Below are 13,581 nucleotides of genomic sequence, written 5' to 3' on the forward strand. Positions count from 1 at the left end.
AGATATATAAGACACTTGGAAGTCAGAGAGCCCAGGTCTCTCCAGTACGCCGGGCTCCAGCAACTTTGATTTTGCTTCGAACATTCATCCTTGATTAAATTCTTAAACAATATAGCATAATAAGGTGATAAAATTTGTCATTTTATGTACAATATCTCTTTAGAGCTTATATATCTATATAATTTACTTTTTTTTTTAAACGGACATACGTAAAACGTTATGCGAAGAATTACGATTAAATAATATTATCCTCCGTACATACAGCTACGACACTCTTCGCATCCACGGCTATGGAGGGAGAGCGGGGAGGAAATAAATGTTTTACATAATATAAGAACATGTAAAAACTTTCAAATGTGACCCTTAAGATTTGCTAGTATATAATGCTTAGTCCTTAATTCTTTATCGCGTGTACAATTAGATGTATTTACCGAAGAATACTAGTCTACTAGAAGTAGGAAATATTTTGAGTATTCACCTCCCGCTAATATCCAAGCCTATATTTTGTACGTAGCTCTTTCGCGTACTCGCCAGAATTCTGATAAAATCTTGGTAAGTGGAAATTTATTCCGATCCTTCGTACTGGAAGTAGATTCTACTTTTTTATTATCGCGAATTGTCTATGAAAGTCCACGCAATGTTCCTCTGCTTTCTTTTTTTTTTCTTTTCTCTCTTATATATACAAATTACAAATTGTCCGTTTCTCGATCGATCAACTTCACGCTAAGATTGCCACGCCACTTCACTGTATCTAGATTTGATCGTCTTCACTATTTCTTTACAGTGTAGAACCTACACAAATAAGGCACCTTTAACAAATTACGCTCTTTATAAGTTACACTCGATTTAACAGTCCAACGCGTTCAGTCAACGACACCACGTCTGCACTGTGATTGCTAATTCGTAATTTGACAATCGAGGCATACGTAAACAACAGCAGTCTTAATGTATCGAACAAAAAAACATTACATATATATATGTATACATACATATATACATATATATACATGAATATGTACATGTATATATGTATACATATAATATGTATATACATGTATATATAGTGGATATATGTAATCAGTTGGGGGTACCAAAATTCTCACAGAGATTATTCCTTCTTTCATTTTATCTAATTTAAACGACGATAAATATTTTTAACTTTCAACAAAGCGCTCACATCGCTTGCTAAACCAATTCTAGTTCTCTTAAAATATTAATATATATTAATTAATTAATATTAATATTAATATTAATATATATTAATATATATAAATTAATTAATATTAATATATATTCCATTATTTTAATCGAGGCTTTTTTAATCGAATTTTTATCGAATGCCGAATTGCTTTGAAATTTGCTAAAAATATTTTATATCGTTCCTACCCCTCCACGAAAGTAAGGAATAATGATAAAACTCGAAGAATAGTGATTTATTCAATTTTCCTATATGTCTAGCCTCATTGAGACTATCTATATATTTAAGAGGAAAGCAATTTTTCCACTCTAAGCGTCATTTGTGCTTGTGGAATGCTAGAAAACAGCGCTGTGCTCAATCGAAATCGGCTCACATGCCTAAAAAGAATATCTTGTCTTTTTCTGCGTTATCGTGCAACTCTCTGTTGTATTCACCGAAATTATTCTTTATTTACACATTGAAATTCTGGTAAAAGCTGTCTTTCACAGTATAACATAATTTTTAAGCAAATGCTTTTATCAAATAACTGCGGAAATAACGCGCATGAAAACAAACAGCAATGTATAATTAATTTCTCTTTAGCTGTTATCACGCGTTATTATAATACAAAACAAATTTTCCGATGCGGCAGACTGACTTAGGAGTATACTTATTAGTCGCTTCGCTTATTGACGATTGATCGACCTCGCAATTAAGTGTAAAAAATGATGTGGGAGAAGTACCACAACACGTTGATGTCAAGATTAATGTCTTTTTTCAATCTTACGGAAAGATAGTTTCAGTCAAAACGCGATAGACAGAGGATAATTAATCTTGATATTAAAGAGTGCCGTTTGCGAAATATTGATATCGATCATAGAGTTTAGTGGACCACGAATGAATACTGCCTTCGACCAGATCCTCGACATGCCGACGCAATTGATCTTCTGTTAACGTGAGGTGGAATCTATTCTTGAGACCTTGAACAGTCGCCGCCCCACCACTCCGAAAGCACGGAAGTTGAGAACCTGCGGAAAAAATCGATAAAACCCATTGAGATGTGCAGATTTGAAGGTGCACGCGAACGCAAACATACGTACGTTCTTCAGTACTACTTACCCGATAACATGATCTCAACAAGGTTGACTATTTTCTCCATGTGCTTCCGTGCTGCGATTAAACCTTGAAGAATGAGACTTTTAAATTCTTCAAAGAACTTGGATTGATTGCCGCCCATCACTTCAACGAATTCCGGTGTTAATTTGAACGGACTGGTCTCGAAGCCGAGATTTCTTGGCGAAGTCGAAAGAATGAATCCGAAATCTATGTGGATCAGATGACCGTCGCTGTGCAGTAGAATGTTGCCGTTGTGACGGTCTTTCACTTGAATAAGATAGCTGACCAGGCAGTACGCGGCGCAACTTTGAATGAAGTTTTTCTGCGCCATGCGGAACGTCTCTGAGGTAGAAGAGCCGAACTCTCGTTCAAAGTATTGAAAAAGCGTTAATTGGCACTGCTTCTTGACTTGATGAAGCGAGACGGTATTCAGGATCGGTTCAATCAGACCACTATCATTAGATAAACATAGTATTCTGCAAGACAAAAAAAAATCATTGTTCAAGAAAAATATTTTGCATCAAAACTTTTCAATGAAAATTTTTTAGTAATGTCATCGAACTTACTTGTATGGTCGCACCCAGAGAGGTACTTGTTCGTCTTGCCAAATCTTTTGCAACATCGAAAGCAATTGCGAAGCGAGAAGTTCTTGCCTAAGATCATCGCCACATTTCACAATGACGGCGAGTAATCTCCAAGATGCCAAGTGCCCATACGGACTGGAAGTTCTTATGCGTCGTTGTTTTTGCTCCCACGGCTCCTTAAGAACCGCTGCCGAGGGGTCCTCGGGATCGTGACTAAATGTCGCACTGGGCGTAGCTGCCATCTCGCTCAATCTTCTCTTGATGTCGCCCGGTACAAAAATCGGTTCTCTGCTGTCGGACGATTCTTGACTCAATTGTGAGATAGTATCTCGATCTTTCGGCTTACGAAGCTGTAAGTACTGAGCAGAAGCGAATGGGAAAAAGGTTAGAATAGAAAGCAGAAGTTAGAAAAACTATATATGATTATTTCGAATATGCACTCACTTGCTGCGTAATCTCATCGTCCTCCTGACTCCAACAATCGTTAGGATCATCGTCGGGGAAATTAAATGTTACGTCTGTATTCCTAACGGAGTAAGGCGAAATATTTTTTACAGGTGTCTGTCGCACCGCTAAATTTTGTTGACTATCGGAAGTAGATATGTTGGATTGTTCGCCGCCGGTTAAGTTCTCTTCAGACTTGGTATGCCTCAATGAACTACCCATTATTTTCGTCGGCACGGGTGACGTATATAAATCTTCCACTTCTAATACCTCCACATATATTATATAGGGTGCCTGTGTAATAATTATTATCAAAGTCAACATTCGAATGATGAATTCTGTAACAAATAATTTGCAGCAAAATATTTGCGCGTACCTTGTCTTTGCTGTTAAGAACAGCAGCATACTGTGGCGGAACTCGCACGATATGATGCGGTATCATACTATGCAGAGGTAACCACACCCTTGCAGGGAGATTCAAATTAAGCGTGTTGAGCTCTGCTACTAATTGAACGGTTTTACTTTCCTTTGTTGGGATAGTTCCGAGCAATTTACCAATTGATATTAACGCTTGTATAAATTCAAATTCTGGCGCGAGTCGAGGTGCCTGTATAAGGAATATAAATTTTATGCATCGCTTCAAATACAACATCTATTTTCTTGCACAACAGAACTCACGTTGCAGAAACAATCTGTCTTTTGGCCTCGCAAATCGTTCACCACACCTTGGCAGGAATAAAAGCAGGTACAACCATTGTCAAACGCTCGACCCGAGCTCAGGTCCCCAAGACTTACTTTATTTATTATACCTTTCAAGGGAAATAGAGAATACACGAAGATTAAATAAACCTCTTTAAAAATGATCTCACATTCCGAACATTATATAATATGTAATTTATTATATTCACATGCACATATATTTATTTGGATAATTACCGGAATGACTACGGCGGATAGTCTGGAACAATCCAGTAGCGTCGGACTGAGATCTTTGGTGGGTTTTTTTATTCGGCGACGTAAGGTTTTGCGCCGAGGGCAATGGTGATGGTGCAGGAACTTGCAATCCAGCTATGCGCTGCTTTCGACTCTCATTTCCCTTTGGCCTGAAATGTTACACGCTTAAAAATTAATTTGTTTCAAGTGTACACATACACGTATGATCTCCCGAAACTCGCGCGTAATCTCCTTATTATTATCTAAATCTTTATTGATCTTACCTGAGTTCATCTGACAAGATAAGATTTTTCAATTTGGTCCCATGAGACTTCTTTTTTGATGGTAAATGAGCATCGGAACTATACGCATCTAGCAGCCAAGCACATTTTAAAGAGAAATCTGCCGATTGTCTACATCTGCAAAATTGATTCGTTTAATTTTAGTTCATTTTAATTTTATCGCGATTCATAACATGCGCAATCAAATAATCTTCTAATTTGTTGACAGTATCTCCTATATTTACCTATGGACAAGATATGGATAAAGGACTTCTGTTATATCGTGAAGTTGTATATACATCACAACTAACTGCGGTAAGTAAAAGTCCACATCATTATCCGGGAAACTGAACATCTTGTTACCTAGAACACATCATAAATATTAGTCATATTTATTGTCAAACATATAAGATATATTTGTTAGAACATTTTTAATTTTTTAATCATTAATATTATTATCTCGACATAGAAGTTTATGTAAAATGAAAATAGTAAATGCTATTTTCATTATTGTTTATCTTACAATAATTATTGCTTTATGAATGACAAGTGAGATAAAATTAACAAACATGCAACACAAATTAATTCTCTTTATTATTTATTATACCTAGATAACTCTGAACGCCGGGTTCTTTCGAATTGAACAGATAAGAAATAGCCATGGACATGTCGAATATTTGACTCTCGAAGAGTCGCAGTAGACAACCTTCTGATGGTTTCGGTTGTTTTGTTTCTTGTTGCTGTCGACGGATAACATCTGGTTGCTTTTTCACTGTCTCAGCTTCCTGTTGCTGTGTCGCAGTCGTACCGCAGCAAAGAGTCATGGCCGCTCCGGCCAATTCATTTTGGCTTGTGTCAGCCACAGTTGGCGGTGATGACGCCACTTGCGTTATAACGCTTTGATAGATTTCGACGCATTCCTGACGCTGATAATCGTCACTATTGTGTTCTCGCACATTCGCGTTAGTTATTCGCGGTTCTTGCGAGCAAGGTTCACCAACAACGTTCGTGTCGTTGTACGATCGCGGACAATTACGATCGTTGGTTTCGTCATTGGGAGATACAGGAGACATAGGATTATCACTAAGACGCGTCGACAGTTCCACGGGCGACACTGGTACCGACATTGACATCGACACCGACACTACACCGGCACCGTTTTCAATACCGTCTACCACATCGATCGAATACACCGAGTCTCCTGGCTGTGACACAGACGAGTCGAGGCTCTCACGGCTGTGCAAATGATCCACGCTGGATTCTCGGGTCGCGGGCGCATTCGTGGCGTCGCTCGAACCGCTGTCGGAGCCACACAAGATACCGGAGTCGTCAGAACCGAGACTGGCCAAGTCCTCGCGTTCCCGCGCGGTGCGAGTGCCTTTTCCACATGGTCCTGACGATGACGATGATGACGATGACGACGACGATGATACGGTTGTCGTCTTAGAGACTGATGAAGGGGCGGGATTCTCGCATTCCGGGCTCGGTGTCACGTCCACCTCTGGAATCCGTTGCAAAGCGGAATCCAGGCTTCGGTTCCTGTGATGGTGCGTCAACGTCGTTGCGGCTGCCTGAGGCACCGGTGGTAGTAAGATACCCATTGATCTAGAAATAATAATCAATGGCTTTAGTTAATAAGTATTCACTCGATTAATTTTTTTAATTAAAAATTGTACAGGCTATTTTTTTAGAGTTGCACGTGTTCTTGATTCTTTAATGTATGAAAAAGAAATATGAAACGTTATTTTAACTTTTTAATTACAAAAATATGCTCTTTAGATTATAATTTTTATAATTTGCTTGTATATTTACTTTTGATCTGCTATCTCTATAATCTAGTATTCTATCTTTTTTAGTATGTGTTTAAAAAATATGTGTTTATTTAATATTACACTCATACAATTGTATCTTTATCATGCACTGTTTAATGTTATCGTTATGTCTTTTTATCTCGATACATTTTATATTTTTCTCTTGTATACTTTGAAAAATTTTATCTCAAGATATACAAAATGAAGCTACTCGTCTACCTGTGTTATTGGGACATATAACTTTTTTAACATTTAAATTATTTTCTTTAATTTGTGTCTATTTCCTGTTAGTCTTTTGTGAATCAAATTATGTGACGTATATATTTTGATCGAAGGAGATTGTATGCGTGCAATTGGCGGCTGCGAAAGCATAAAGAGAATAGTAGATCGAATAGACCGGTTGCGATTATTAATATTGATGACATCTCCATCGCTATTGTTGTCAACGAAGAGCCAATTTAAATACTTCCACGTATTCCTCAATTTATATACGACACAACTTCACATATTTCCTCGCCGATCTAACCGTCGAAGACGAGTGGCGTCGATCGCATAATCGCGGCATACATAACACGACTTTACGATCGCTTATTCAACAAGTGCCAGGACGTGTAGACGCGCGCGCCAGACGCGTCACGGCTCGCAAATAGCTCGCGCGCATGGCTCGCAAAGTGGCTCGGAAATATTCGGGAAATGGTCTTTCGAGACAGATTCGAGTTTGCGCGCGATGACAGGTATGACAGGTATAACGAAATCAAAATATATATATATACCTGAAGTCCAAACTGTGGTTTCGTTGATGCGTGGTCAATCTGCTACGTGGACTGATCGACGGATTCGGCCGACCGTGCACGAGAGGAACATTACAGCTGGCCAGCTTGTGCCGCTTGATGTGTGTCACGCTTTCCTGGCGCGTAGGTCCACCAGTTGGCGTCACTGCCACTACTTCGCTCATATTAGAGTCGAGTACGAGCACCGGCTCGGCTAACAGTCATCTGCTGGCCATGCTGTGGCTTCACCTGTAAAACGTAAACCCCTAAATCAGCGTCGTCTCTCGTTTCTTGCGGAAGAATGCACGTAACTCGAATGCGAAAGCGGAAAGAGAACGCACGTTCGACGCGTACGTCATGTTTTTACTTTTTGAGTTCACAAAAAGGAACTTATTACGTGTATATTTACATATTTACCGCATCGTACGATGGTATATATATAGCAGAGAATAATGGATTGTTGTATTTGTTGTGATTTTTAAAATAATTATATCGCGATAAAGAGAAAAAAAGTGGTCTTATTATATGCATATGTATATATGATTGATTATAAGTGACACACACCACGGTATGTATCGTAGGCGGTAATTTAATAATTAAATAGATAATGAAACAAACTGTTGTGTAGATTCTTCGGTCATGATTTTTAAAGTGACATCGTGATAATATCATGATAAATTGATCGATTGCATAGAAACGGATATATCATATCAAAAAGGACAGATCCTAATCAATAATAGACGTGGCCTCGAATATCATATGCGAAGGAAAGTCAACAGTTCGTGCGATACATTTACGGAGTTAGTTGCACGAAAAGCAACGCGAGCACATCGAGAAACGAGACACATTTCCGGTATTCTCATTATTTTTGGGAGCGTAGGCTGATAATGGCGAGTGATATCATTTTCCGCATGCGATCTCCACTATATCGCGACACGAATAAAACTACGTACTCGATGTAACGTCAACGATAACTATTGACACGAGAAGAACACGCGTCCGCCGTCGTTATCAAGCCGCGATATGTCAAATGCGATAACGGAATCAGTGTCTCGCATCGGAGAGAGAAATGTGCCGTATCTTTATTAATATACACAACAAACGACACACGCTCTCTTCCCGATTCACGCGCGCAGCGCTGAGAAATTAATTGGTTATATAATGCGATGCAGCGCGCGGAAAGAAGACGGGGAGGACTTCTCGACTGTTTACGCTGCGAAACCGAGCGACCGGAAATCGTGCGTCTGTCAGGAAGGTCGATCGTGCCCCAGATAATGTGCGATTGAAATTTCTTTTCGAGCAATAAATAACCGAACGTAATTTATCGTGCAATTTTCTCGCTGCAGAACTCTTTCCTGTCATCGAAAAAAAAAACTTCAAGTTAATTAAAGATTTTATTTTTTTCAGATTATCTTAAACACATGACATATCTCGATACTTTCTTATTGAGTAATTTTGTCAAAGTTAACTGACATTGTAGTGAAATATTTTAATCGTGAAAATACATGCACACGCATATTTCAGATAATACAATCGGAAGAAATGTTAAAGTTGACAAGAGGTCGTCGGATTCGTTGAATGTCCACGTTGACGGTAACGAATGGAAAAAGTTACGATGCCGCAATACATATAGACATTTAGAAAGTGCGGCTTTTTATCAATTCGAACACTTTCTAGGATCTCTTCCTGACGCAGTTGAAGCCGGCTCCATTCTACGCAGTTATCCCGCGGATAAAACGGAAGTAGAAAAAAAAGAAAAATCCTATACTTTTGAGTTACGTGAAAATTACGTGGAAAACAAATGCTTTTTCCACGAGGAAAAAACTGCTTCATTCAATTTTAATCTTCTACGTGAACGTGAGCTTTTATGCATCCTATGCAACCACAAATTATATTTACTTACTTCGAGACGTTACATCAAAAGCTTCGCTCTCAGTGCTTTTCCTCAATTATTAATTTCAATAATTAATTTAATTTTTTCAGAAAAAATTGCATATATGTAAAATTTGCAAAAACGTTTGGATTCGATGATAAATTTTATAGTCCGTATATTTGGAATAAAAAAAATATTAAACTGTCATTTCTGGATAATCGTTATAATTATACAAACATATCGTATGAAATCAGTCAATGCTAATTACTTTATCAGGGATTTGACCGCTAAATTCTCGTCGAGATTAAATAATTCTTTTCTTTTTTCACGCGTTGAAATAATGAATACGAAATACCTTCCACGTGACACACAATAAAACGTACTATTTTAAAGATTGCGGCGCGAGTGTTACGGTGCGGAACCGAGGTTTCTATCTCGACACACGGATCGGTTGCGCGTTGCAAAATTCCGCCGACTCGAAACTCACGACGCGCGTGGAACCATATGCTTTCACCGATCTGCTTCGGTGCCGGCGCGTACTCGATGTTACGAGCGTATTCCCGGTTCCAAAATTGCAATTTTTACCCCAATACAGTTCATCGATACTCATCTCTCCTGCATTTTTTTCATTTGTAGATTAAACAAGACAATATACTTTCGTAGTCACGCTAAAAGTGTCAAGCATTATCAAGAGTCACAGCGTGAAATAAAAAATAATAATTTGTAAAGAGAAATTATATATCTCCCAATATGCACATATATATTTCCCAGTATTCCGTCCTTTCCATAGTTGAATCGACCCGTATCCCGTTCACAATCGAACATCGACACACGTCGAATATAAAAACAAATCCGTCTAATTCGCAATATTCGCAACTTTCACGATTTGCAATCATTAAGTACATGACATACATCATGTTGATTTATATTTATAATTACTCATGAGATAATATCAAAGGAGAAATTTGTGGCGTGATCGAACAATCAAGTTCTTTGATCACGACACAGTATCTATCGAGATGGTTCGATATTAACATTTTTTATAGATGATTAGTACCATACTAATAATATCTAGATATAAGAGAGTATCGATATGCTTCTTTTTTTATTTAATGACTAATTCCCGTCTAGTATAAACACCGAGGCGGACGTGAATGCGGGCCGTTATACGTAAATTCCGTCGATGATCTAATAATCAATGTTGGTGATCGAACTCGACCGGGCCTCGATGGACTTTTTGAACGTGATTACGCGCGCGTCTTCACTCGCGTGGGCGTGAAACTCGCGCTAGAAAGCCGAACGCGCATCATGGTGAATAAAGTCGAGCGTAGAATTTCCCTTTGCGAAGCTTTTCGCGACGTTCAAAGAACGAATGCGAAAGAGAACATTTATATAGTATCGCATGGTCAAATAGTGGTCCATATAAAATAAACTGCAAACGCAAAATGTCAAATAAATGTTGAATAAATTAAAATGTTTAGATGCATAAATTGAAACGATGGCTGGAAAAAAGACTCGATTATAATATCTCGAAACTGAAATTTTGAAACTCTCTTCGCTTTTAAGATCGCTTTACATTGAATTAACAGGAATTATAAGATGCAAAGTGATTTAGCTTCCATTTAACTTTCCAATTTTCGATATTCTTTGACAAATAAAAAATATATCGCGGAAATTAAGTCGATTAAGCGTCTACATGGCACACTGGACTGTGGATTTAATTCTTTTAGTTCAATGTAAATTCTTTTAAATTACATTTCGGTCTCTGGCTGGATGACATTTTCGGCTTCCGCGAAATTTGAACGTCGACATCGCAAGACCTTGCGAAAGTTTTCTGCGTATGTCAAATCTTCAATGTGTATCGAGCCGGTTAGCGCGAATTTCTCGCGTTTTACATGTAATAAACATCAAAGAGAAAGAGAGAGATAGTATCCGAGGTTTCGGATAACTACAAATTAATCGTGCCATTTGACATTCTACATTCATCATGCACGTGACACTATTCAAAACATACCACTGTAAAGACTTGTATTTATCAAGTAATCATTTAATTGTAAACATAATTATCAGAAATAACGAATCGCAGAGACGGCTAATTATACTTGGGTTATCAGTTATAATAGAGCCTGGGGAATGATATGATCTCCATAAATTCTGAGTTCTTTTCGACGCTACAGCAACCAGAAAAGCATATCAATCGTCGCGATTATGAAATAAATGACATGAGCGTGCCTCTACAATATATAAACCCCATAATTCTTTATAAGGTAAGTGGCTATAACTTCGTCAGCGGAATTTCGTCAAGCCTTCTTAAAATTAAATAAATCAAGCAATCTCGCGTATATCGACTGACTAATTTCCCGATTTGAAACGATGTTGAAATCGTCGATATACGCGAGATTGCTTAATTGATTCAATTCGACAAGTCGAGAAGACTTGACGAAATTATATCCGCTGACGAAGATATAGCCATTTACCTTAATATCCTTAAAATTTAACAACCATTACCGACATAAACAGACAGTCGGAAAGCAATCTGGTGCGTCTACATGGTGAAAATCCGAGTGGTAATCATCGCGTGCTCTTTCCTCGCTACGCAGAATCCGCGACGGCGACGGCGGTGGCGGCGGCGATCTTTCGCGATTTCGATCTATGTATGCTGCACCGCCTCCTCGTCTCGCCGCGCCGCGCGAGCGTCTCCTGGCACCGCCGCCACCGCGTCGACACGCCGCTCCGCGCCGCACACGATGCGTTCGCTCGCACGCTCGTACTCTCGCTCGCTCACGCAGCGAGATGGGTGTGCCGTGCGCGCGAGAGCGAGCTTCCTACGTGTCGTCGAGAGCGTGTTGACACAATGCTGGAAAATCCCTCTACGCGCATATATACGTTCGCACATTCCTTCTCGCCGTCCTTCGACGGAAGGATCAATCCGCCGCGACGCGAAACGTCAACAACGTCAACGGCACTCACCTCGCGCTCGAATCCGAGATCTCGAGACCACGAGTCGTGTACGGTGCTACGATGACATGCCTCGCGACGTTGGATTCTCGTTGTTCGATCTTCCGGTCGTTTTAGGCGCGTCGGGTTTTCGGGCACGGAAGTGTCGCGCGGCCGGGGACGAAGAGCGCGAGACGCTGGAGAGAGACGGGAGAGGAGCGATGCGTATATACGTGCTCGCCTCGCGTCTCTATTCTCTCACGCGAGTGCAGGCGCACCTAGAGCACGGGTGAGAGCACTCGTTCCCTCGCAATGGCAGCGTTCCCACAGGCTTTTGTCACACGCACGCTCCTGTCGGTTTTCGCTGCCGCCGGCTACGCCCAACAACGCGCGTCGATCGCGGCTCCGTCGTCGCGGACGTGATGCGCACGATGCATCGTCAGGCGACGAGCTGACGGGCGAGACGATGACGACAGCGAGGACGACACGTTGCACCACCGTTTCGCCGACACTCGACGTTACGCGGCCGGGCTTGACGCGGGGCGAGCGCGTCTACCGCTCCGATGTATCACCGATGCTTACTCGAGGCGACGGCTACGACAACGACTGCTCGCCAGGCCCGACGTTGTTGCTCGTCGCACGACACATTCAACACTAACTCGGTGACGCACTGCTGCCAACTTATCAACGCGGCGGACGCGACTCGGGGATATCTAGGAGCGCGCCTGCGCCGTTGCAGGAACGTACGAGCGGATCGGCGGGCCACGTGCGCGCGATCTGACAGCGGGCAAATTTTTTTTTTATCGCACCGAAAGCGATCGACGCATTTATCTTTTCCCGTCGACTCGTTTCATTGGAGATGCGCCTCGATTCGAATTGAACTTTGCGCTCGAAGTGTAAAAATAAAAGAATTTAGATATCGTTACAAAGCATAATTTAATCAACTTTTGAGAAAATAAATTTCGTATGCGACTGTTTTTCGATATGCTTTAAAATTAAATTTTAAAAACGAGATATTATATATATATATATATATATATATATATATATATAATGCGTGAAGATTTTAGAATTAGTTTGTAATTCACGTGAAGTCCAAATGATTCATAAGCTTGCGTCTTTAAATAATTCGCTGATAAAACGATATATATATATTCTCATTTTGATTAGCATGAGACACTTGATTCGATTTGACTATGTATATGCGTGTAACACTACATCACTTGCGCGTCATTAGACAAACACGTGGTAGCAAAAATAATTTTCCATTTAAATGGAAATTAATACAAGAGTCCGGATATATAATTCTTTGTTCGAAAAATTCAAATAATTTATATATCACTTGCTTATGCACTTGCTTATGCATTCGATTTACACCCGGATGCCACAAAAAATGATTGAGAAAAAGATGCACACGTAACAATTCTATTGACAGTTTAAATCACTCTTAAATAGCAATAATGGACGATTTTATCGCCTTCTCGCTATACAAGGGACGGACATAATTCTCCAGCGACGGCTATTATATTATAGCGTTAGCAATATTCATTGGCGTATTGACAGCGTTTCATCTCATTGTCACTTTACTTTTGTTCGACGTAGAGGCATTGACAGTCCTGAGATGCGAGCCGACGCGCTATCAACCGAACGGGATG

General features: G+C 40.0%; 1 protein-coding gene across 1 annotated transcript; it reads right to left on the minus strand.

The window, feature by feature from the left end:
- Positions 1-1,306: 1,306 nt before the first annotated feature.
- Positions 1,307-12,603, minus strand: LOC105253958 (phosphatidylinositol 4-kinase beta). The gene is made up of 12 exons (XM_011262344.3): positions 11,960-12,603; positions 7,120-7,365; positions 5,143-6,140; positions 4,781-4,898; positions 4,539-4,673; positions 4,258-4,424; positions 4,000-4,130; positions 3,698-3,928; positions 3,322-3,615; positions 2,860-3,236; positions 2,297-2,769; positions 1,307-2,205 (listed from the first exon to the last, which is right to left on the minus strand). The coding sequence occupies exons 2-12, from the start codon at positions 7,299-7,301 to the stop codon at positions 2,018-2,020; spliced, it is 3,294 nt and encodes a 1,097-aa protein (XP_011260646.1). The 5' UTR covers positions 7,302-7,365; positions 11,960-12,603; the 3' UTR covers positions 1,307-2,017.
- Between the last annotated feature and the right edge of the window lie 978 nt (positions 12,604-13,581).

The sequence above is a fragment of the Camponotus floridanus genome, unplaced genomic scaffold (assembly GCF_003227725.1).
Source record: "Camponotus floridanus strain SB8 unplaced genomic scaffold, Cflo_v7.5 scaffold53, whole genome shotgun sequence".
NCBI lineage: Eukaryota > Metazoa > Arthropoda > Insecta > Hymenoptera > Formicidae > Camponotus > Camponotus floridanus.